Raw genomic sequence first — 26,082 nt, 5'->3', positions numbered from 1 at the left:
GGCTAATTTTAATTTGGAATGGGCAAATATATTGGCTAATTATTTAGAAACTAGAGACCCTGTGCACAGATTTGTGCACATTGAAAGTAAATTAATTAGAAGGTGGCTGGCGGGGTGGGACTGAGTGAGATGGCCGGACACGCCCTGGAGCCAACCTTCTGTGCTCCCTCCCTGGCCAGCCGCACCTGGGGTAGCCCTGGGGCTCGAAGGGCGTCTGCGGAGTGAGCAGGGACCCTCCAGCAGGTGGGATCCCTCAGCCTGGCCTGCTGGGATCGGGCCGAAACTGGCAGTCCAACATTCCCTAAGGGGTCCCGGAGTGTGAGAGGGCACTCTGCAGTTACTGTCGCTCAGCAGCTCCTGCATTGAGTGTCTGCCCCCTGGTGATCAGTGTGCATCATAGCTATTGGTTGGTCAGCCGGTCAGCTGGTCGCTTAGTCTTTTATATATGCTATAGGCCCGGTGCATGAATTTGTGCACAGGTGGGCCCGCCCCGACAGGGGCTGATTGGGCTGGGCCAGCCTTGGGGAGGGGACATGGGAGGTTGTCGGGCTGGCCCGCCCTCGATTGGGGTGGGCGGGCGACTGGGGGGAGGCTAGCTGAGGGGAGAGGCTGCAGTTGGTTGGCCGGCCAGCCCCACCCCCTGGTTGAAATCCTGGTTGGTCAAACTCCTGCTTGAGGGGACAATTTGCATATTAGCCTTTTATTATATAGGATAGATGATATTGATGATTTTCCAAATGCATTTAGAAAAGTGGCTTTAGAAATGGTCTTTTCAGCATGTATCAGTCCATTACAGTATTGGGATCTTGTCCTCCAATAAGAGTTAGAGGTTATTCTTCCCCTTTCCTTCCTCCACTTTTTAAAAAGATCTTCTGGTATTTTCTGGAGTCCTGTAGTTTTTTTTATAGACTTTAGTTATGGCATCAGTCACATTATCTTGTAATTATTATGACCCTGAGCTCCTCAAGGGCAAGTATACCAGCACAGTACTTGTAATAAAGCAATTGTTCAATGAAGGATTCTTCTGCTTAAATTGATTTTTCTAACACAGATGCATATGGGAGCTTCCAAGCAGCCAGTAAGAATACAATGTCCGATGATACTTTCCTTCACTTCTCTGTTTCCACTGTACACACACAATCCATTGCAGTTGCCATATTGGACAGTTACTTAAGGATTCTTCTGTTACTCTTTCACATGTTCACTAATCGAAAACTCCTAAACTGGTTTAATTGCTGTCCTCTAGAGTCGGCAAGGATTCTTGTGGTTGGTATCAATTTCATTTATTTATTATTATTTTAAATCCTCACCTGAGGACATGTTTTTTATTGATTTTAGAGAGAGAAAAAGGGAGAGGGAGAGGGAGAAACATCCATTTGAGAGAGGAACTTCAATTGGTTGCCTCCCTTATGTGCCCTGACCCAGAATCAAACCTGTAGCCTTTTGGTATACGGGACTGAGCCTTCTGGCCAAGGCCATTTTATTTTTGAGCGTTCTCTGTGCTTTGCTTAGGCAGAGTCAGTTTCTAACTCTTTCAGTCTAGGCCAGTGGTCGGCAAACTGCGGCTCGCGAGCCCCGGTTTGCCGCTCTGTTGACTAACGAGTTTGCCGACCACTGGTCTAAGCTATCTGTGTCTCCCCTGTAAAAATTTGTGTGATGATAGCCAACATTGCCTATAATTATTATTTTTAAATAGGTTTATTGATATAATTCACAGGCCATAAATCATGCCCTTATAAAGTATTTTTTTTTTTTTTTTAGTGGTTTGGTGGATTTTAGTATGTAATTATAGTGTTGTGTATCCATTACCACTCTCTAATTCCAGAATATTTTCCTTACCAAAAATAAACTTAGTACCCATCAGCAATCACTCCCCATTCCTCCCCTTTAGCTTCTGGAATGACTAATTTACTTTCTTTCTCCGTGGATTTGCCCATTCTGGATATTTCATATAAATGGAATTATACAATTCGTAGCCATTTCTCTCTCTCTCTTTTTTTTCCACTTAACATTGATGTTTTCAAGATTCACGCATGTTGTATCAGTATTGCATTCCTGTTTATTGCTGAACTAGAGGCCCAGTGTACTATATTATATACTTGAACGTTGCTAAGAAAGGAGATCTTAGATGTTCTCACACACAAAAATTTTTTTATTATTATATGGCATAATGCAGGTATTAGCTAAGGCTGTGGGGGTAATCACTTTACAATATATAAGTATCAAATGAACACATTGTACACCTTAAACTTACATGATGTTACACATCTATAATAACCCGATAAAGCTGGGGTGGAGGAAGACACCACCAAGTGAAAAGAAAACCCACAGAATGAGAGAAAATATTTGTAAATCGTATATCTGATAAGGGACTTATATTCAGAATATAGTATAAAGAACTCTTTCAACTCAACAACAAAAAGACAACCCAAATTTTAAAATGAGCAAAGGGTTTGAACAGGAAGTTCTCCAAAGAAGATATACAAATGGTGAATAAGGACACGAAAAGAAGCTCAACAGCATTAGTCATTAGGGAAATGCAAATCACACACCCAGTGAGATAACATTTCACACCCACTAGGATGGCTATAATGAAAAAGTTGGCCAATAACAGGTATTGAAAAGGATATGGAGAAATTGGAATCTCATACATTGCTGGTGGGAATGTAAAATGGTACAGACACTTTGGAAACGGTTTGATAGCCCCTGAAAATGTTAAAACAGAGTTACCGTATGACCCAGCAATTCCACACTTAGGTATAAGCAAGAAAATGAAACTGTATGTCCACCTAAAACCTTGTACACAAATGTTCACGGAAGCATTATTTCATAATAGCCAAGAAGTAGAAACAATCCAAATGTCCATGAGTTGATAATGGACAACGTGGTATCCTATATAATAAAGAGGTAATATGCAAATGGACCATCACTCCAACACACAAGATGGCCGCCCCCATGTGGTCAAAGATGGCTGCCACAAGATGGCCAGCAGGGGAGGGCAGTTGGGAGGGACCAGGCCTGCAAGGGAGGGAAGTTGGGAATGACCAGGCCTGTAGGGGAGGGCAGTTAGGGGTGACCGGGCTGTCAGAGGAGGGCAGTTGGGAGGGACAGGGCCTACAGAGGAGGGCAGTTAAGGGCAATCAGGCCAGCAGGGGAGCAGTTAGGCATCGGATCAGGCTGGCAGGGGAGTGGTTAGGGGGTGAACAGGCTGGAAGGCAGAAGCAGTTAGGGGCAATCAGGCAGGCAGGCAGGTGAGCAGTTGGGAGCCAGCAGTCCTGGATTGTGAGAGGGATCCCAGATTGGAGAGGGTGCAGGCTTGGCTGAGGGACACCCCACCCCCCGCATGAATTTCGTGCACCGGACCTCTAGAATATCTATAATTGAATATTATCTTATACAATAAAAGGCTAATAAGCAAAATTTTGGTTAAGTCCAATTTACCTATTTTTTTCCTTTATTTCTGGTTTTGATGTCATATTGAAGAAACTATTACTAATCAAAGGCCATGAAGATTTACTCCTGTGTTTAAGAGTTCTGTGGTTTTAAGTCTATGATGTATTTTGAATTAATTTTGTATATGTTCTGAGATAGAGTACCAACTTCATTCTTTTACATGTGAATATTCAGTTGTCCCAGCACCATTTGTTGAAAGGATACTTTGTCCTCCATTGATTTATTTTTTTTCTTGGCAACCTTTCAAAAATCAATTTATTTTAACTAAAGGTTTATTTTGGGACTTTCAGTAGTGTTTCATTGGTCTGTATGTCTGTCCTTATGCAGTATTACACTACCTTGATTACTGGACTTTGTAGTAAACTTTGAAATCAGAAAGTATGAGTCCTTCGAACTTTGCACTTGTTTCTCAAGATTGTTTTGGCACCTGTGCTTTTTAAAGGCAGTTACCTTTTTGTTTGTTTTCTGTGGAGAAACTTAATTTATAAATGTCCAGATAAAGATTTAGGAATGAAAAAAGAGCGCCAGATTATCTATGATTGAATCAGTGACTAAATGTCTAAATAATTTCTGGTTATTGAACTCCATTTATTTATTTACACATTATTTTGGGTGTTCATCATGTGTTAGACACTGCTAAATCGTAGGAAAACCATGATGAACAAGACATGGGGTCTGCATGTGAGCTTAAGTTGAATCCTGGCTTTCAAGTTTTTGAAAGGAGTGTGGACTTTGATTATAAACGCTATGGATATAAACAAAGCAGGTGCACCATTAGGTAGAAAGTTTACACTCTTTTTATGAAAGCCCTATCAATGAAAATTCTTGTTATTCTGCTAGTAGGAATGAAAGTACAAGTGGATGGAAGAGGATGAGGGTCTTTCAGGTAGCTGTGTTGAGCACTTTGAAGAAAAAATTACAAAAGCATCATATGCTCCTATTTACACCTTTGTGTGCACGTATATCTCCTTCCATTTAAAAGTTCCCTTGAAGGCAAGGGACTTGTTTTTTTCTTGTTTTTTTTTTCATCTTTCTTACTTTGAGCCATCTAACAGTGTTTTGAAAATATTATTCAATATATGTTGACCTAATGGTTGAATGGGTCCAGTAAGCCATAAATAAGTGCTCATATTGTATGACCTTATACTAAGTTAGGGTTTGTATAGCTTGTATTAGCTATCATTCTTGCCCTCAAAGATCTAGATTTAATGATTAATGCGAATATGAGACACTGAATATGATACAACTTTACAAAAATAAGATTTATTGAGTCATAAGTAATATGAAAATGAAATTGTATAAGTAACGTAAACAAATTTTAACAAGTATACATGTTAGGAGTTACCGGAGTCCACAAGATAATATATAGGGTGGTAGAGGAAGTCTGGAACAGAGGTGGAATTTCATCTAGGTTTAAAAGAACAGATTAGTAGAAGGAAGGGCTAAAACTTTTCGGGGCTAGAGGTAGTTCTCAGTGGAGGTAGTACTGTCGCCTTTCCAACCAGAGACTTTTGGAAATGTGTGGACATTTTGGGTTGTCCTGGTGTTCAGTACTGCTACTGGCTTTAGTGGTTAGGGGCCAGGGATGCTAAAGTCCCATAGTGTGAGCTTAGGAATGGTTTGGCCCCAAATCCCAGTAGCTACCTGGTTGATATACTAGTATACTGGGAAGGAAATAGATTTAGCTGTACAAGGAGGAAAATAGTGTTTGTAAGCAAATAATGGTTTTCTTGTGTGTTTGATTTTGTGGAGGCTGAACTGGGAAATGTTTGTCAAGTGGAATATAGCAACAGAACACCTTAAGGTCTGGTGCAGGGATTTATATTTGATCAATTTGGGTTATTCTTAATATTTTCTTTTTCTTATAGTTTTCCTTTCTTTTCCTTCTTGTAGAACGAGCCTCTGACCCCAGGTTATCATGGATTCCCAGCACGGGACAGCCAGGTTGGTATCTGCTATTTATAACTCAGATGATGTGTGTGTGTGTTTCCCTTTGTGTGTGTCTGGTGTGTGTAACTAAGGATGCTCTGATAGCTAGCATGTCCTGAAATTATTTATTTTGGAGAGTGATATGGTTAAAAGTATTGTAATCACCTTATTGAAATTGTGGATATTATAGAGGAAAAATCACTCAAGTGCAATCATAATTGCTTTTATTTTTTCTTCTCCAGGCTATGTAATAATATAAAACCAGGTTTTCTTGGTGCCTCATAATTCTAAATGCTGGATTTGTCTCTTTATTCTGTCACTTAGCTCCTGCTTGCACAAATTTTTTTAGTCCTGCAATAATCTGCAACAAGAAAATTCCATTCTCCTCCCCAGGGGAATTCAGCCGTATGGTTTTAATCAGGGAAGGCTTGCTTGTGAAAGGGAAGTTTCTGCTCTCTTTCTTTGTTAGATAGGGAGGACGGCTGGAAAGAGCCCAGGCCCTATTGTGGGCTAGAGCAGAACTGCATCCTACAGGACATCCTCTGTCTGGTTTAGGTGAGTGTATAAAATGCCTTCCCTGTCCTTTGCTATTTGAAGCTTTGAGCAGATGAGGCTGGAGCAGAGTTAGGGCAGAAGAATGGGTAAGGCTGCTTCAGACAGATGGTATGGCTTAAGACACCTAGCCTTTGAAATTTACCTCCTTGACATTCTTTAAAAAAAAAAATCTTATTTACTTAGAGAGAGAGAGATTTGTTGTTCTACTTACTTATGCATTCATTGGTTGATTCTTGTATGTGCCACCATTATTAGGCTTGTCCAAGGGATATGTGTCATCAGAATGCTAACCCAAAGTTGACACAGTTCCCCTTTCTAGAAATTAATTGAACCTCATCAAAGCCCCTGAAGCTGATTTTAAAAACTAGGATGGCCCCATAATCAGTAGTCACCTCTCGGGGGAGGGGCTTCTAGATTTGAGAGTATTTGCCCAATTCTTACACTTTTGGTGCTGGGTTGTCATCACAAGGGCCCTAGGGAGAATTGCAGAACAAGGGAGATAAAGTGTTGCTCACCTCTGTTTATCTCCCTATGGGATCATTACCGTTGGAATTTAAGATTGTCTCTGTGGAAGTTTTCAGTGAAAGATAGGGTCATTTACCCCAAATCTAAAGAGTATAGAGGTTTTTTCCCCCCTTTCTTTTTAGTTTGGGTTTGCTCTAGAGCAGTGGTCGGCAAACCACGGCCTGTGAGCCACGTGCGGCTCTTTGGCCCCTTGAGTGTGGCTCTTCCACAAAATACCACATGCGGGCGCGCATGTACAGTGCGATTGAAGGAGTACCCCAATTAAGTTAATAACAATGTACCTACCTATATAGTTTAAGTTTAAAAAATTTGGCTCTCAAAAGAAATTTCAATCGTACTGTTGATATTTGGCTCTGTTGACTAATGAGTTTGCCGACCACTGCTCTAGAGCAGTGGTTCTCAACCTTTCTAATGCCGCGACCCTTTAATACAGTTCCTCATGTTGTGGTGACCCCAACCATAAAATTATTCTCGTTGCTACTTCATAACTGTAATTTTGCTACTGTTATGAATCGTAATGTAAATATCTGTGTTTTCCGATGGTCTTAGGATCTACAGCAGCGGTTCTCAACCTGTGGGTCGCCTAAGACCATCGGAAAACACAGATATTTACATTACGATTCATAACAGTAGCAAAATTACAGTTATGAAGAAGCAACGAGAATAATTTTATGGTTGGGGTCACCACAACATGAGGAACTGTATTAAAGGGTCGCGGCATTAGAAAGGTTGAGAACCACTGCTCTAGAGCTTCTGTAAGCTTTAAAATATATGCCCTTTGATAGTAGTTTTATATCATGTTCATATATCAGAAAAACATTGTTGCCTGAAAATCTAGCCCTCAAGAGTCTGAGTACGTCTAAGATTGGGCTTCGTCATTCAGATATATAGCAATTCCTATGGGGGATTCTGTTCAGCAATCAAGGTCTGTGGGCTGCTTTAAAGGAGTGATATTTTCTATTTCTGTGCTTTTCACCTGTGACTCCTAAAGTAGAAGGGGTCACGGGAAGTCTCTTAATCGAATTTGGCATATTGATGCATGTATTTAATTATTTATAAAGTGTTTATTGTTTTGCATACAGGCTGATTTTAAATATAGGAAGATAAAACTAATTGAAGTGTAAAGTATGGGAATAGACTTACTGAGTTTAAAAGAATCTGAAAGGGTACTGTATAATGCTCTGTTCTTCCTGTGGGCATTGCTGATCAATAAGGAGTCAAGCAAAAGGAATGAAGAGGAATTTGTTAAAGCACAAAAAGTAGAGGCTTTGCTGGGAACTACTTATTTTTCTCTTCTTTTGCAGCAGGGGCCCACCTCTGTAACCTGTGCGTTCATTACTTACACTATTTCTACTACAGGCCTATGCAGACCCTTTGCCATGTTTAAAGCTACTCATTCACTTTGAGGCACATTCTGATGGTGACAGGTTTATTTTAGTTTATTTTCCTGGCTTTTTCTTGTTCTCTGGCCAAATCTTTGAATTCGAGATCTTAGAGTAGTGTGAATAAGCAAATATTGAATAACTGCTTGTTTTATTTGATGAATACAGAATCCAAATGAGTGCTGCTAATTAATGCGCCTAACCTTATGAACTCTCACTTTGAGCTCGGAGATTTGGGAAGCATTTATCAGTGTGAAACACTGGTCACTGAGCAGCCTGAGCTGGGCAGAGACTGAACTTGTGATCTTTACATCTCCCCAGAGTGGTTTGGCTCAGCAAATCAGGAGCTGGGGAGTGGGGGAAGGTGAATTTTAATTGTGTCATTATTTGCATTCTTTAATTCTTTTACTGTTTCTTTCTAGGTAGATAGGAGCCATCCCCAGGCAGGCTTTTTATCATCATCTACTGGTGATTTTAAAAGATAAAAATTACAGTGTTTTGATTGGTGCAGAACACTTTCATCAATATTTTCTCATCTCATCCTCACAACCACCTTTTGAAGTAAACAAAACAAATATTGCCTTTGGAAAGAAAAGGAAACTGAGGCACACAGATTAAAATGATTTATTCAAGGTAACAATGCAAGTTAGTAGCTGAATAAGAACTAAAATTTGTCTTTTGTGTGTGAGGGCCCCTTCCTCTATATGGGGAATTATTGATTCACCCAAGGAAAAATATAGTCATGTGCATGTGTGCCCTCTCACTCAGTATTACCATTTGGGGGCTTCCTAGACCCTTTGAAGCTCAACCTTAGATCTAGGAGTGTATGGCCCGTGGTTAAAGATGATTACAACCAAGTTCTTTAACACGAAGTGGACTAACATTTCACTGTTTTAATGACCCTTTTCATCCTATTTTGAAGTCCCTGGCAACACACTTGAATTAAAACCTGTGAAGGAAAGGAGGGGAAAAAGACCCACCACCTTGTAGAGGTTTTGCTTTTTTATGCAAGGTCACCTTGGTCTTCTTTCCCAATGAATTAACAAGCTTTATGAGTTGGCAGTCCATTGCTTTTAGGAAGCACTCCAAGCACTTTACTGTGCATGCTAATGTGATCTCTTTATGGGAGTGGAGGAGACAAACATTGTTCCAGATTTACTGAGGTGAAAACCGGCTCAGAAGGCTGAATGTTTTATCTGAGGCTCTGCAGGATTTTAGGTTGGTACAAGGTAATGGTTTAGATTCCTCGCTGGCTGTTTCTTTGTGATTTATGTGTATATGCATGTGCTTACGTGAGCTCTCAAGTGTTGACTAAGGCTGGAATATTTTGTGGGTTTGTAATATGTTTTAAATGAGAGAGTATTTGTGTGCATTAGCTCCAGAGTTTTTATATATGAGAGGTTTAGGAGCAGCAATCTGATTAGGGTTAGTTCTGCATAGCAAGCTTACTGTTTTTGCTAACATTGTTTATTTGTGATGGCTTTCAGGGGCTCCTGGAACATACAATGGGAATCCTAAGGCCAACCCCTTGCCACCTCTTGTTGCTACAGCTTTATGCCTGATATAATTAGGGTGACTTTATAATTTATCATTCAAGTTGGGGCACTTTTGAGAGTAAAAAGGGATGCTAATGTTGAAATAATCCTAGCAATCCTGGCTAAATGGGATGTATGGTCACTCTAGTTATAAATAAAATATAGTGAACTTTTAAGTATAGTAATCAGGATTTGGAGTCAGGGCACAGTGCCTAACACTGTGTGGGAATGCAATTTTGGCATTCACATTTGAGGAAAGAGGTGATTGCACAGACTCTTGGTTGGGTTCAGGTATGGAATCAGCTATGGAAATGGGAATATTAGTAAATTATAAAAACTAATGTTTGTAAAAGCACTTTACAATTAATAATGTGATCTTCGCAGTAGCTCTGCCAGGTGGGTTGGGCTTTTTTACCCAGATTATATAGATAAGAAAACCAAAGCAGAGATTTTCAAGTGAACTTCTCAATGTTACATAGATAGTAAGTGGAAAAATTGGACTTGCACCTTGGATTTTCAGCCTCCATCTATATATATAAAAGCCTAAGTGACCATCCCACTGTCCGACCAGTAGCTATGATGCGCACTGACCACCATGGGGCAGTTGCTCAACGCAGGAGCTGCCGAGCTGCAGTGACTTGGTAGCTGTGGTTCTCAGGTGACACACCCAGAACCAGAGAGGAGGGAGTCTGATTCTGGGGTGTGTCACCTGAGAACCACCCTCTCGCAATCCGGGACCTCTCAGGGGATGTCAGGGAGCCGGTTTTGGCTGATCCCTGCAGGCCAGGCCGAGGGACCCATGAATCCGTGCACCGGTCCTCCAGTGTCTTCTATTTTTCTTTTGTCTTCTTCTGTCAGTGTTCTGTCTTTGAATTGCGGATGTTCTCTTGCTAGTGTGTCAAGATAAGATATTATGGAATCTTTGGAGAATATGGCAGCCTGAAAAGTCTTCATATGACCTAGAGGTCCCTTGAATAACTTAATTCTGTCAAGTTTTCTTTCTTATTTATTAGAATATCTTATGGTCCACAATTTATCTTTTTGTATTTTAAATATAAAGAAATAAATTAATGTCATGGTGTCAAGCCCTTTATCTGATTTTTTAAAAATGCCAAGTCAGTTTTCCCCCTTTAATTTTCTAAAATTCTGTTGAAATGCATAGTATGGACATGTTCAGATGAGTCACAGAAACAAAGTGGGGATGTAAAAGCAGATGTTTTTTAAGTTGTCAGATGCAACTTAAACAATTAGTTATTTAATTTCAGAGTGGAAGCCTTTTAATTTAGAGGATAAATTTTAAATTATAAGGAATATATTTTTCCAAATTATTTTTCTCTCAAGAATTTTTAATTTCCCTTTTATAATCAGTTCTCCACTTTCTCCCCAGAATGAACTTTATTTTAGTCCAATTTTTTGTAAATGAACTTCTAGGGATTTTTAGTTATTTTGATTAAGAGCTGTAGACAATGTCAAATGCATTTTATTTCATTCTCATTTGTTTTGGTGGCAAGGAAATGATGGCTACTTTTCTTCCCTTGGGGAGAGTTAGAATGGAAGATGCAATGAGGATCTTCAAGTTTGTTTTTTTTTCAATCTAAAAAAAAGATGGCAACAACTTGTAAGCAAGACCTTTTATATCGTGATCCATTGTGCACGCACACATCTGTGTGAATATAACTTAGCATTAGTCTTACTAAGTAATACTAAGTTCTAAGTGCTGTGATACTTTAATTCCGTTAAAAATTGTTGATATGACTAACAAATGATTGACTAAAATGGATTTCCTTTCTGGACCCACTAATAAATTGCAGTGTGTAGTTTTGCAAACAAAATTCTAATAATTGTTGTCCTTAAAAATGTAGCCTTGAAGAAACCTCATACCCTTCCCATATTTCCTATCCCTTCACCTTAGCCCTAAGTAACTGCTAATCTTTCTGTCTCTGTGGATTTGCCTATTCTGGATATTTCATATAAATGGAATCATACAATATCTGGTCTTTTGTGACTGGCTTCTTTCATTTGGCATAGTGTTTTCAAGGTTCATCATACACTAGCACGAGTCAGTATTCATTCCTTTTTTGGGGGGCAGAATAGTATCCCATCATATGGGTTGGTATAGGACAGCGGTCGGCAAACTGCGGTTCGCGAGCCACATGGGGCTCGCGAGCCGCGGTTTGCCGCTCTGTTGACTAATGAGTTTGCCGACCACTGACCTAGACTCTTGATTCCAATAATTACAGGCTGTTGTTGTTCCTTGTGATTAAGCCCCTGAACATTCTTAGGGGAACCTACTGCCTATCTCTGTAATTCTGACTCCTACAGCTCTTACAATTGGCTTCGGCCTCATTGGCCATTCTTTTCATTCTTGAACTCATCAAGCTTGGTCCTAGCTTCAGGCCTGTGGAATCACTGTCTCCTCCACTGTCAGACCTGCAGTAATCTTCACCCAAATCCTTACCTCCTCCTTATTCAGGTCACAGAGAAAAGCCTTCTCTGACCGCACCAACCTAAAGTTGTCCACATAACTGACAGTTCAGTGTTATCTTCTTCACATTTCTAATCTTTATCTGAGGTTAGCTAGTGCAGGTACTTTATTGTCTGTCTCTCCCACTAAAATAGAAGTTCTGTGCAAGCTGTGACTTTGATTAGAGCAGAGCCTGGTATGTAGGGAAGATCAATACATGTTTGTTGAATGAATAAATGAATATTTTTCTCAACTTAATGCTAAGCCTTTAAAGGTTTTAAGCAGGGAAGTGACACAATCTATTTTACATTTTTAAAAACAACATTCTGGTTGCTGTGAAGAATGAATTTTAGAAGGAACCCCCTCCTCCCCCAAATGCAGCCTAGATTGTCTAGGCAATAAATTTATCATTTGCTGTGCTAAATATTGATTCCAGCTAGACCTTATTTGTTGAATGAGAAATTCTTTTTCACCCCCCTCTCCCAAGTGGAGTCTAGATTAAAATGACTGGTTCAGAAGCAAAATGTTTCATACCTCTTTTTGTATCTCATAATGTATAATAATTTTCTTATTGGTCCCCTATATTCATTGTATTTATTCAGTGATTTTATTAACTAAAATTTTTGCTTTTCAATTATAGAAAGTATGAAACCATTTTCTTTTCTTTCTACTAGTTTGTCTAGAACCCCACTTTCAGTCTTCATGCAAGGTTATATTTGAGGTTGCTTCTCTCCAATATCTGACATCAGTGGTTGAGGTCCTTCTGTGATGTTGCCTTACACCCTCTAGTGGACAAAGGGCTGGTAACTATATCTAGTGTTCCGGCACTTTTCTCAGACCATGTAATCAGCTCAGGCTTAAGATTGCCTTCTGCAGATAGTTTATAAGCTTTTCCCTCCTGGGAAAGGCCATTTTATTTCTTCTGCTGCTTGCTTCTGGGTATTTAAGTAATATGCTTATTTTGCTATTTCTTGATTTAACAATTTTAGACACCACCCTACCCTTTGATTTCCTGTTATTAAAGACCAGAAATTAAGTTTTATAAACACTGTCTCCTTTCAAATAAAGCCATTTTTTTGGTTAAGTTTGGACTCATTATTGATTTATGATTGCATAATAATTATTATGATTAAATATTTTTATAGTTGAATCATAAAATATTATGACTGCATTCCCTTATATACTTTTGTTTCCCCTCGAGTTAGTAAATATATACATAAAAATATAGGAGTAAATATATATTTAATAATTACTTTTTTAAATGGCACTATATGAATTCCATACCATAAAGTTCACTCATTGTATTTATTCAGTGATTTTATTAAATTAATAGCATTGTGCCATCATCACTACAGTTCAGTTTTAGAACATTTCCACTATCCCCTCTCCCACCAGATTCTCTTGAATTCTTTTGTACTCAATCTCCACTCCCACTCCAACCCTAGGCAACCATTGATCTGCTTTCTGACTCTATAAAATGGTCTTTTCTGGACATTTCATTTAAATGGAATCATATGATAGGTATGTAGTCTTGTGTTTGACTTCTTTCATTTAACATAGTGTTTTTGAGGTTTGTCTATGTTGTAGTATCACTATATTATTACTTTTATTAAGTATCACTATATTATTGCTGAATAGTATTCCATTATATGGATGTACCACATTTTATTATTTACCAGATGATAGATATTTGGATTGTTTCCAGTTTGGCTGTTATGAATAATGCTGTTATGAACATTTGCATACAGTCTTGTGTGGACATATGTCTTAATTTCTCTTGGATAGATTTCTAGGAGTGGAATTGTTGGGGTTTATGGTAAGCTTATCTTGAACTGTTAAAGAATCTATCCAACTATTTTCCAAAGTGGCTTGGTTTTATCAACCTTTTTTTATTGTAGTGAGTGTGTAGTGGTATCTCATTGTGGTTTAAAACTTTTTTAATCTTCACTTGAGGATATGTTTTTATTGATATTAGAGAGTGAGGGAGAGAGAAACATGCATCAGTTGCCTCCCATATGCTCCCCAACCAGGGATTGAACCCGAAACCTAGGTGTGTGCCTTAACTGGGAATTGAACCTGTAACTTTTTGGTGTTCAGAATGACACTCCAACCAACTGAGGCACCTGGCCAGGGCTCAGTGTGGTTTTAATTTTGCATTTCCCTAATGATTAACAATTTGGGGTACCTTTTTTTTTTTTTTAAATATATTTTATTGATTTTTTACAGAGAGGAAGAGAGAGGGATAGAAAGTTAGAAACATTGATGAGAGAGAGACATCGATCAGCTGCCTCCTGCACACCCCCCACTGGGAATGTGCCCACAACCCAGGTACATGCCCTTGACCGGAATCGAACCCGGGGCCCCTCAGTCCGCAGGCCGACGCTCTATCCACTGAGCCAAACCAGTTAGGGCTTGGGGTACCTTTTTGTGTGCTTATTATTAGCTATTTATATGTCTTTGTTGAGACATCTGTTCAAGTCTTTGCCCACTTTTCATTTGGTTTGTTTGTCTTATTATTGAGTTGTAAGAATTTTTAAAATGCAGGTTCTTTTAAAAATATATGCTTTTATTGATTTTAGAGAGAGAGGAAGGGAGTGGGATAGAGAGATACAAACATAGATGAGAAACATCTATTAGCTGCCTCCTTTACACCCCCTTCTGGGGATCGAGCCTGAAACCTGGGCTTGTGCCCTGACCGGGAATTGAACTGGTGATCTCTTGGTTCATGGGTCATTGCTCAACCACTGAGCCACACCAGCAAGGCTAAATACAGGTTGTTAGATTTACAGTTTGTAAATATTTTTTCTCAGTTATCAGATTTTGCAAGATATATCTTTTCTCCTTGCTCCAATAAGACAAAACAAAACTATTTGCTACGATTGGATAAACTCTGCATAACTATCATGTGAAAGAGACTATGAAAAAGGCATTGACTATCTGTGTTCAAGCCTAGTGATTCCTTCAAGAATATTGGCAGGTTTATAGTGGCTTTGTCTTTGGCTGACACAGCCTTCTCCAGATACTTAGAGACAGGCATGTTTGGGCAAGAAAGCTCTTCATGTAGTCAGGACAAATTATGCTACTTTCTGCATGTCCTAAGCAGTGGTCGGCAAACCGCGGCTTGTGAGCCACGCCACGGTTTGCCGCTCTGTTGACTGAGTTTGCCGACCATTGGACTAGACTAAATGTTACCGTGTAGTTGGAAGCTGTGAGGATTAGGCAATTGTGGCATATTGTGTGCAAAGAGGTAAAGGGTAGTATATGACAGTGGTCGGCAAACTCATTAGTCAACAGTGGCAAACCGTGGCTCGTGAGCCGCGGTTTGCCGACCACTGTCCTAAGGCAACGGTCGCCAACCTTTCGGACCTCTTGGACCACTGGTTGGCGACTGCTGTCCTAAGGGATGTGGCATGGTAGAGGATCAGGTTCATTGGCTTATTTTTTCCATTTAAGATACTGTAGCTTCTATGTAAGACTGTTTCATGGAAATTTCCCTGTAGATACACCCATACACACCCACTCATCCACCCACCCACCCCTGGCCTTTGGGTCTAAATATCAGCTCTGCCATTGCAGGCTGTATGACTTTGGGCAAGTGTGTCCCCTCTCTAAGCCTTAGTCCCTTCTTCTATAAAAATTGAGTAGTATCTACTCTGAAAGATTATGTAGAATTAGTGATAACATATGTAAATTTCCAGGCATGTAATGGGGTCAAATAAGTAATTTTTCTCATTTATTTTATAGAAAAGAGGCCTTTGGGAAGCTTTATAAGGAAATGCTTAGTTCTCACAGTCTCTATTTGTCTTTTTCATCATTCTCTCTTTGATTCTTAGTTACTCACCATTTGAAATGAATTATATCTATAGATTTGAAATTTCTAGCTTAGGAACATAGCTTTGCCATATGGTCAAGAAAAATTTTTGTGTGAGGGAAATGAAATATGTGTCAGTTTATTTACCTAACTCATTACAGGTCTTGGCAGTGTCAACAAAAAAAGAGTCATTTTTGAGGCTTCTATGACTTTAACAGAATCAGGTCCAAACTGAGCCAGACATTCAAGTCTCTCCAAACTTCCCTGGCTCATTGTTACCCTATTCATCATTTCTTCAGCTCTGTATGTCTCCTCACAGTCCTTCAAATATCTGTCTTGGATATTTATTTCTTCCTATTGCCTTTTGCTTGAAATACTTCTCCATTTCCCAGCAGAATTCTAGGCATCCCTGGCTACACCTTAACTTCCTTTATGAAATGTTTCCTAATTGCCTCTAATTATTTGAACTCATTTAACATGTTGTTTGTAGCATAAAACTGTTTCCCAGTTTTCTCATCTGTGAAAGTGAGGATAATAGTACTTTTGTAAGGTGGTTGTAAGGGTTACATTTTTAAAAATTTTCTAGGTCAAGAGTGAGTTATTGGTTGATGCTGTGATGTTGCACTGAACTGCCTTTAGCTTTCCATGTAATCTACAAAGTCTCTTCTCATCTCTGGGCCCATGTTTCTTATTTTTCCTGTAAGAGCTCTTTTGGCTCTAATGGGTTTGATTTTGTGGATCTTGAGCGTGTCACACTTCTGTTATGGAAACGAAAGGAGCTTTTATCACTTAACCTCTTACCTCTGAATCCAGCAGGACTGCCATGGGTCTGTGGATAGAGTGACTTGAGCCAGAAGTGTAGAAGTATATCTGGCTTTTCTTCTCGTCTCTTTTGTACCTGGTTTCTTTGTCACACCCTGTATCTTATGCCACAGTTTGACTTCTTCCCCCAGCTTTGCCTTGTTTTGCTCAATTTAGGGTTGCTGTGATTTTAGGCTGTCAGAACAGTTTATATTCGATTCTTGATCCAATTGCTTACGTATTTTGTAGATGGATGGATCATAACTTCACTGCTTGGCTTTCTAGTAGATTGACCTAATACTTGGTATACAGGCAATTGATTTATATTATAATGAGAGGTTTTCCTGTGGCCATCTGAATTATCTGTCTAAAGTTTGTTAATCACTGGGACTATTTATAAAGGAAAATTATAGAATTTCTTTTATTAGCAATTTTCAAAATTAGGAACTTTGTCTTGAATTGCTTAGGGTAGCCAAGTAGTTAGTGGGCTATATTCTTGCTGTAGTGGTTAGTACCAGCAAACAGCAGATGGTCTTCTCACAACCAACCCTGACTACCATTTTGTGAGCTACTTTTCAGAAGTTTCATATGTCTCCTCAACCCTTTGTTCTTCAACAGACAGCCATCTAAGTCAACATGAATCTAAGTCATTCATCAGATGATTTAGAATGAAACTAACTAGGTAAGTAAAAGATAAGGCAAAAGGTCTCATAGTTGACAAACAATATAGTTGTGTGTTTCAGTTATAGATTAAATATTTTTATTAGTAGTATTAGCTGTATACCATTATACTGAGCTGATTTAGGTTTGAGTTAGAGAGGCAAAGGAATACAACAGATGACTTAAGGTCTTTGTTAGAAAATGTGGTGCCACCAGAAAATAATTTCAGCAAGTTCTATGTAATCATGCATTTAAATAAAGGCACAGCTCTAATCTGACTGGGATCTCATTACTCTGCTTAGCTTTTATCTGCTGAAAACTCAGTCTGATCGATATTCTACGCCTTCCATGATCTGGCCCCAGTCCTTTTCCTTCTGTGTCATAGAAGGTATTTCGTGTTTTAGACACACTATGGGACAGGGCAGTATAGCTTTGAAATTGGATATAGATTTTAATTCTAATTTCTTTTTTTAAAAAATTCTAATTTCTTATGGTATTTTTCACGTTTAAATACAGTCTATCCTTTGAATCCCAACTTAAATGCGACTTCCTCCATGAAGCCTTGCCTGAAGCACTTATTTAAGAATTGACTCTTAATGTCCACTGAGCTCCCAAGCACATTCTTTCTTCTCTGTAATGACACTTTATCACTCACTGCCTGTTAGCTTATGGAGAACAGATTGGATGACCCGTACAGTTCTCTGAGAACAAGGACCCTGTCATGCTTCTTCTTATTCTTTTACTAGAGGCCTGGTGCACGAAATTCGTGCAGCCCAGCCTGCACCCTTTCCAATCCGGGACCCTCGGGGGATGTCTGACTGCCAGTTTAGGCCTAAACTGATAGTCAGACATCCCTCTCACGATCCGGGATCACTGGCTCCTAACTGCTAACCTGCCCGCTTGATCGCCCCTAACTCCCCCCCTTGCTGGCCTGGTCACCCCCAACTGCCCCCTCTGCCTGCGTAGTCGCCCCCAACTGTCCCCCCCGACCAGCCTGGTCACCCCTAACAACCCCCCCCCCCCCGCTGGCCTGGTTGCCCCTTAGTGCCCCCCCGCCGGCCTGGTCGCCCCCAACTGCCCTGCCCCCGCTGGCCTGGTCGCCCCTCACTGCCTGCTGCTCCGTCATTTGGTCACCCCTCACTAACCCCCCTGCCAGCCTGGTTGCCCCACACAGCCTGTTTGGTCGTCCATTTGGTTGTTCTGGATACGACAGTCACTTAGCCTTTTATATATATAGATACGTTGCACAAAGTAAATGCTCAGTAAGTATTTGGTAAAGGGTCAGATTAAAAAGTAAACTTATCAGCCTTCTTGAAATAGAGAGCTTACTGTGTTGGGATTTTTTTCCTGTGGACAAAGAAAAAAACTTTATTCAGACTTTTGCTAGGTTTTTATTGCCTTTGCTTTTCCAGAGTGATATGAAAAATTAATACTTAAGAAGCTAGATATCTGATCTTCAGCAAGAGAGGCTCTCTTACAAGTTTAATGGGTTTGGTCAAGTGGATATTAAATGTAAATCTGTCATTTTATGGAGCCATAGAAGGCTCTTACAACACTCAATAAATATCCTTATTGGATTAGTAGAATTTTTCATCAGGCGACTGTGTACCTCCCACTAGTAGGGTCTTTCATTGTTCCTTTAGAGTTCTGTTAGCCTATGCCAGTGGTCAGCAAACTTATTAGTCAACAGAGTGGCAAACCGCAGCTCGCGAGCTGTAGTTTGCCGACCACTGGCCTATGCTAATAAGCTTTGTGGTGTCATGTGGATCACAGAATCATCTCTGCTGAAGATGTTTCTAGCTTCTTAATTCTGTTATTTTGTTATTGGTACAGGGAACTTATATATTACTTCTAGCAGGTATGTGTTAATTTCAGAGTAACAAGTGGTGGGGGATCCCCATGAAAAGAGAGCTAACATGAATTGAACACTGATTATGTACCTGTCTTGTATAAAACATTTAGCTAGTATTATTTTATTTCATACCATTTGCAGGTGAGGAAACCAAGCTCAAGGAGATTTAAGTCATTGCCCAAGGCTATGTAGCTATTAATTGGGAAGCTGGGTTTTAATTTTAAATGTGTTGGATTTCAAAGCTTATTATTTTTTAAATAATTGTTAAGATTTTTAATTATAGTTGACATATGATGTTATATTAGTTTCAGGTGTATAAGGTAGTAATTAGGCATTTGTATAATTTATGAAGTCATCACCCCAATAAGTGTAGTAACCATCTGACACCACACATAGTTATAATAATATATTCACTATAATTCCTATGCTGTGACTGTTTTTATAACTGGCAATTTGTACATCTTAATCTCTTCCCATTTTTTTCCCATTCCCTCAACTCTTCCTCCTCACCCCAATCTGGCAATCATCAAGATTTCAAAGTTTATGATATTTCTACTGTGTATATGTCTTTTACTTATTTACTTTTACTTGAGTGGGTTTTTTTTTTACATTTTACTTGCCTGTTTGATTTTTCTTCAGTTAGCAACAAGTATTATTTCCCTGTTTGCTCCCCTCTCCAGCACTTCTCTGAGATGATAATTCTCTATTTCTGTAATCTTGTGTAACGGTTTCATATTCACTCTCATTTGATCTTGGTGAGATCCCAGTGTGGTCTGTGTGTAGGGGATCAGAGTTTTCATCTCCATTGGTAAATGAGGACATTAAGCTTTCCAGTTTTGTGAGAGATTTGCCAAAGGTGGCAATAAGTGGCATAGAGTTTAGCTTTTGAAGAGGTACGCTGACCATCTAACTAAATTTTCTAACAGCAAATTCCCTTTCAAACAAATTATATGGAAACAATATATAAAAAAATGTAAGTGGAGCCCCACCCTCTGGACTTCCTTTTGCCCGTGAGCCTCTCAGTTGACTGGGACACAGTTTAAAAAACACTGGGGAGTGATCAGAGAACTTCGGTATCAGACAGGTCCGGATTCAAATTCTAGTTTAGGCCTGTTGTTTAACCTGTCTTATCTCTTGTGCTTGGTTCTTCATTTATAAAGTGGGAATGCTTTTATAGCATTGCTGGTAAATAGCAATTAAAAACCATGTCAAAGCCTAGCACAGTGCCCTCTGCTTGTCTGGAGGAGGGATCAGGTGGCCAGGCCATACAGGCCATCCACCCTGTGCATCCACTCACCCTGTGCAGGACTCCTGCTAAATTTGTGGGGAGCTCATGACTGCGACCGGACCTCCATAGAACGTATAACCCAATACTTTGACTTGAACAAAGGTTCACATATCACATTTATCAATAGGATCAGAGAGATATTTTAGGCTCTTTTGGGCCATACAGTCTCTGATGCAGCTATTCAACTCTGCTGCTGTAGTAAGTAAGCAACCATAGTTTATATACTAGTATAAAGGAATGAGGATGGCTTTGTGTTCTAATAAATTTTATTTTTGAGCACTGCAATTAGAATTTCATAAAAATGTCACATGATTATGCTTCTTTTGATCCCCACACCCCATTAAAAATGTGAAAACCATCTTAGCTTATGGTCTGTACATTGTACGTGGGTAGTATAAAAAGAAGCCACAGGCTAGATTTGGCCCATGGACCATAGTTTGCCTACTCCTGATTTAGACATTTAAACTGCTGATAATCAGTGCAGTTTTTGACCCTGTGAAGATTAACTTAATTTTAAAATGATTGCTATTAAGAAAGTATTGATAGTAGGAAAGACTTAATTTTTACAATAGAAAAAGGTAGACTTTTTTTTCTCCCTCTCCTCTCAGGAATAGTTACATGTTCATTAGTTTCTTACCCTCTATGAAGTGGTTACAATTCAGTTATCCTTGTCTTGGTAATGACTAAATGAAAACTGTTTCTAAATAAAGACTGTATAATATAGTGGAAAGACCATGAGTCCTGCAGGAGTCAGGAAACTTGGCTTGGTCACTGAGTCTGTGACTTTGTATATGTCACTTTACCTCTTCAGTTCCTCAGTTTCCTCATATCAATGAGGAAGTTGGAGATGATAACATTAGAGATCTTTGCCAGCTCTAAAATTTTCTCAAACTACTTTTAGTTGCCTGGAATGGTGCTATAAAACAGTTTTCATTGAAAGAAACGAAATACTTCATCGGTTAGTATTTTTTTAATGCCAACAGGGTTTCACATTGCATTGGAGATTGTTTACAAAAGGAATTATTCCCACTGTGCTAAATGCTAGCCTGTTTTGAAGTGAAATGCAGTTGCGATTTAAATTCCACATACAGTACCTTTATGATAAATGCTGTTCACTTCTTGTTCTGCCATCCTGACGCAGTTAAACTGTTGGGGAGATAAGCTGCGGGTACAAAGAAAAGAGGCCTGGGAAAACTGACAGAAGAAAAGGTCTATCCTGACTGTGTATGGGCTTAGGAAAATTTCATAACTGGAAACCTTTCCTCAAGTCTGAGTCACACTCCAAGGACTCTTGGCTCTCCTGGGAGGAGAGGAGAAAAGGGAGGGAGCGGTGGAGCAAGTGGCTATGTCTGTTTCCGTCAACAGAGGGCACCCGGAGCAAAGCAAGTGCTCTGACACTCTGGAAACTGCTCTTCCCCGCCACAGTGCAGTCACAATGTCTGTCTCTTGAATTTTGTAGTATCCGTGTCCACATTCTCAGACATTTTGTCCCATGCTGAAGTCGGATATGCTAAATTCAATCCTAATAATTATTATTTGCTTCCAATGTAAGTGGAAAACCAATTCCCTCAATGTCTTGGAGTGAATTATCCCATATTGTCAAGTCTGAGATTTTAAGTGAATGAGCAGTATTAGGCTCTAATTTAATTCAGTATCCACTGAGCAAATATTTCTGAAATATTATTATTCTGAAAGAGTACGTAATTAATATCTGCGTAGCATATTCTAAGAAGACTTTATTCTTATTACCCAGAGCAGTGATCCTCAAAATGTGGTTTACAGACCAGCAGCATCAGTATCACCTTGGAACTTATGCAAATTCATGATCTCTTCCTCCCCACACCTATTGGATCAGAAACACTGGGGATGGGGACCAGCTCTCTGGCTCAGCAGGCTCTCCAGGTGACTCTGATCACGTTGAGAACCACTGCCAGAGAATAGGACACTGAGGCTTACTGAAGACCATGTGACGAGCATTCCGCTAGGTTATTCATCTTCATCTGCTTTTTCCAGATGAGAACACCAAGGCAAAAAGGTTCCAGTGACTGCTAAAGTTGTACATATACTAAGAGGTAGAGTAGAGATTTGAATCCTGGTCTTTTTGACTCCAGAGCCATGCTATAGTGTCTGCTAAGAAAATGATAAGAAACATTGTAATATTTAAATTTCTGTTTTAAACTTTTTTTCTTAAAAGCAGTATACATTCATAAAAGAAAATTTAGAAAATACAGCAGACCAAAGAATTTATTTGATATATTTAACTTTATATTTTTATTGTTTGTTGGTCTAATCTTATTTTTGTACAGCTGTATTTGCATATACACACATTTTAAAATTTCTTATAAAATGTCATCATATTGTACAAAATTTTGTAATGTACTTCCAGCTCTTTCCTATTCCATTGTAAGTATCTTTTCATGCCATTAACTATTTCTATAGAACCATTTTCATGGTTGCCTCGTACTCTATTGTAAGATTCTGTCATAATTTCTTCTAAACTCCATCTTAAGTTGTTTTGATTCGATGATAGGCTTTTATGAGGAATAGGATACTGAGTGCTTGGCTACTGTGGGTAAACAATTCACCCACAGTGGCTTTAAGTGTTATAATTAAGGTGATACATACAGATTATGTCTGAGGAGGGAATATGGAGCTGGAGAGACAATACTGAGTCTAATATTTGAGGTTAAAGTGAGTCTAGAAAAAAATAATTGAAGTAAAAACTCCAAAAGTATTAAGACTGGATTAGTGATGTGTCAGTGAGAGGGGTCAAAATAAATAGTCAGAAGAATGCTTATAAACAATTTGATGGTACTGATGGCCTGCTTTTGTTCCGCCTTTTTGACACATGGGCTGATGTGCTGGATGACAGTATGAAAAGATTGGGCATAAGGCTTCTATAAATAATGGTTATTAATTATTAAATACCTTCTGTGTGCCAGGCATCATAGTAATCATTTACATAGATTTTCCCATTTAATTTTTATACTGACCACATGCATGAGATGCATTAGGACAAGGTCGTGCGCCCCTCCCCCAATCTTATGGAAGTGGAAACTGTGAGTGAGACTTAGAGTAATTTGTTCAGATGCTTTGATTGGAACCCAGATTTGTTGAAACTCCCAAACTTGTGCTTTTATAGTGTCATTTATGTTCATTCTTTTTTCATCATGCAACAGGTCATTAGCTTCCGCTGGGGAGGGCGGGTTGGGGGTGATTTTACTATCTCTTCAGGGAGAGAGGGAAACTGTATGTAAAAGGAAGGGCACTAAAGTAAAGATAGAGCTGGGGTAGACTTTAAGACCCCAGCAGTCCTACCTCAAGCTAGTTACCTTGGGAAGAGCGTGAGCCTGAGCTGGAGATTTCAGTGGAGCAAGGGATGGAAATAGCAAAATGAGCAGCTGCTAGGAAGGTGTGAGGAGCCTTTAGAAACAAGGGATGGCCAGAATAAAATAAAAAAATTTTAAGTATATTTAACTTTTAATCTCTCTCTTTAAATTTCCCTTGCCAGTGGAGGTTGCATTTCTTTGAGGCATTTTTAACACCATTATTGAGATATAAGTTGATATTATACAATTTACCCATTTAAAGTGTACAGTTCATTCATTTAAAGTATACAGTTCATTGGCTTTTAGTATGTTCACAGCTTTTACGTTCACAGTTGTTCAGCTGTCACCACAACCAATTTTAGAACATTTGATCACTCCAAAAAGAAGCCACGTACCCCTTAGTCATCATTTTCTAGTTCCTCTACCTCCGTACCCCTCCAAGTCCTAAGAAACCACTAGTCTACTTTTTGTCCCTATAGATTTGCCTTTTCTGGATATTTCATATAAATGGACTCAATCTATACTAATAAAAGGGTAATATACTAATTAGACCAGGAGACCTTCCGGACATCCTTCCGGACAAAGCCATGGTGGCAGGGCTGAGGGAGAGGTGGTTAGACGAGATCAGGCCAGGAGAGGAGGGCGGCTGGGGGTGATTAGACAGGTGGGGGGGGGTAGTTGGGGGTGAGCAGGCCGGCAGGGGGCGCAGTTGGGGGCGATCATGCTGGCAGACAGAGTGGTTAGGGGCGATCAGGCAGGCAGGCGAGTGGTTAGGAGCCAGCAATCCTGGATTGCAAGAGGGATGTCTGACTGCCGATTTGGACCACAGAGATCGGGCCTAAACCAGCAGTTGGACATCCCCTGAGGGGTCCCAGATTGGAGAGGGTGCAGGCCGGGCTAAGGGACACCTCCCCCCTTTGTGCACGAATTTCCGGCACCAGGCCTCTACTATAATATACTAAAGTCCCAGTGCATGAAATTTGTGCACGGCTGGGGGTTCCCTTCAGCCTAGCCTGCACCCTCTCCAATCCGGAACCCTTCGGACATTCCTCTCACAATCCAGGACCACTGGCTCCTAACTGCTCACCTGCATGCCTGCCTGCCTGCCTGGTCACCCCTAACTGCCCTCCCTGCCGGCGTAGTCGCCCCCAACTGCCCCCACCCGCCAGCCTGGTCGCCCCTAACTACCCCCCCTCCCCCCGCCAGCCTGGTTGCCTGTTAGTGCCCCCCCGCCGGCCTGGTAGTCCCCAACTGCCCCATCCCCCACTGGCCTGGTCTCCCCTAACTGCCCCCCCCCCCCCGCAGGTCTGGTCACCCCTTACTGACCCCCCTGCCGGCATGGTCGCCCCCAACTGCACCCCCTGCCAGCCTGGTCGCCTCTGGTTGCCCTTCACTGCCCCCCTCCCTGCTGGCCTGGTTGCCCCATGCAGCATGCTGTTTGGTCGTTTGGTCACCCCTCACTGCAGGCCTCGTCGCCCCCAACATCCCCCCCCCCGCCCTGCAGGCCTCGTTGCCCCACGTAGCCTGCTGCTCAGTTGTTTGGTCGTCCCTCACTAACCCCCCTGCCAGCCTGGTCGCCCCACACAGCCTGTTCGGTTGTCTGTCTGGTTGTTTCGGATGCGATGGTTGCTTAGCCTTTTATATATATAGATGTTCTGGCTTCTTTCATTGAGTGTAATGTTCTCAAGTTTCCTTTTTTTTAAAAAAAATATATTTTTATTGGTTTCAGAGAGGAAGGAAGAGGGAGGGAGGGAAGGAGGGAGAGAGAGAAAGAGAAACATCAATGATAGAGAGAATCATTGATTGACTGCCTCCTGCACGCCCCCTACTGGGGATCGAGCCCGCAACCCAGGCATGTGCCCTTGACCAGAATCGAACCCAGGACCCTTCAGTCTACAGGCTGACACTCTATCCACTGAGCCAAATCAGCTATGGCTTCTCGAGGTTCCTTGATGTTGTAGCATGCGTCAGTACTCCTTCATTCTTTTTTATAGCCAAATTGGAGGCCCGGTGCACGAAATTCATGCACGGGTGTGTGTGTGTGTGTGTGTGTGTCCCTCAGTCCAGCCTGCACCCTCTCCAATCTGGGACCCCTCAAGGGATGTCTGACTGCCTGTTTAGGCCCAATCCTGGTGGTGGGATCGGGCCTAAACGGGCAGTTGGACATCCCTCTCACAATCCAGGACTGCTGGCTCCCTACCGCTCCCCTGCCAGCCTGATTGACACCTAACTGCTCCCTTGCCAGCCCGATTGCCCCTAACTGCCCTCCTCTGCCAGCCTTGTCGCCCCTAACTGTACTCCCCTGCCGACCTGGTTGCCCCCAACTGCCCTCCCCTGCTGGCCCTGTCACCCCTAAATGCCCTCCCCCGCAGGCCTGGTTGGCCCTAACTGCCCTCCCCTGCTGGCCTGGTCGCCCGTAACTGTCCTTCCCTGAGGGCTGGTTGCCCCCAATTTCCCTCCCCTGCTGGCACAGTCACCCCTAACTGCCCTGTCACTCC

At 40.7% G+C, this 26,082-nt stretch overlaps 1 protein-coding gene across 35 annotated transcripts in view; it reads left to right on the top strand.

Annotated features, from left to right (window-relative positions):
- Positions 1–26,082, top strand: part of RBFOX2 (RNA binding fox-1 homolog 2) — a 258,497-nt gene that overhangs the window by 76,394 nt on the left and 156,021 nt on the right. For all 35 annotated transcript variants that reach the window (XM_080661634.1, XM_080661628.1, XM_080661624.1 and 32 more), the window contains exon 2: positions 5,347–5,397. In XM_080661634.1, the coding sequence (XP_080517760.1) occupies positions 5,347–5,397 (51 nt within the window). The remainder of the gene's footprint in view (positions 1–5,346; positions 5,398–26,082) is intronic.

The sequence above is a fragment of the Plecotus auritus genome, assembly GCF_963455305.1.
Source record: "Plecotus auritus genome assembly, chromosome: 3".
NCBI classification, from domain to species: domain Eukaryota; kingdom Metazoa; phylum Chordata; class Mammalia; order Chiroptera; family Vespertilionidae; genus Plecotus; species Plecotus auritus.
The sequence above is the reverse complement of the archived record's forward strand: the minus strand, read 5'-3'. Positions and strand labels throughout refer to the sequence as shown.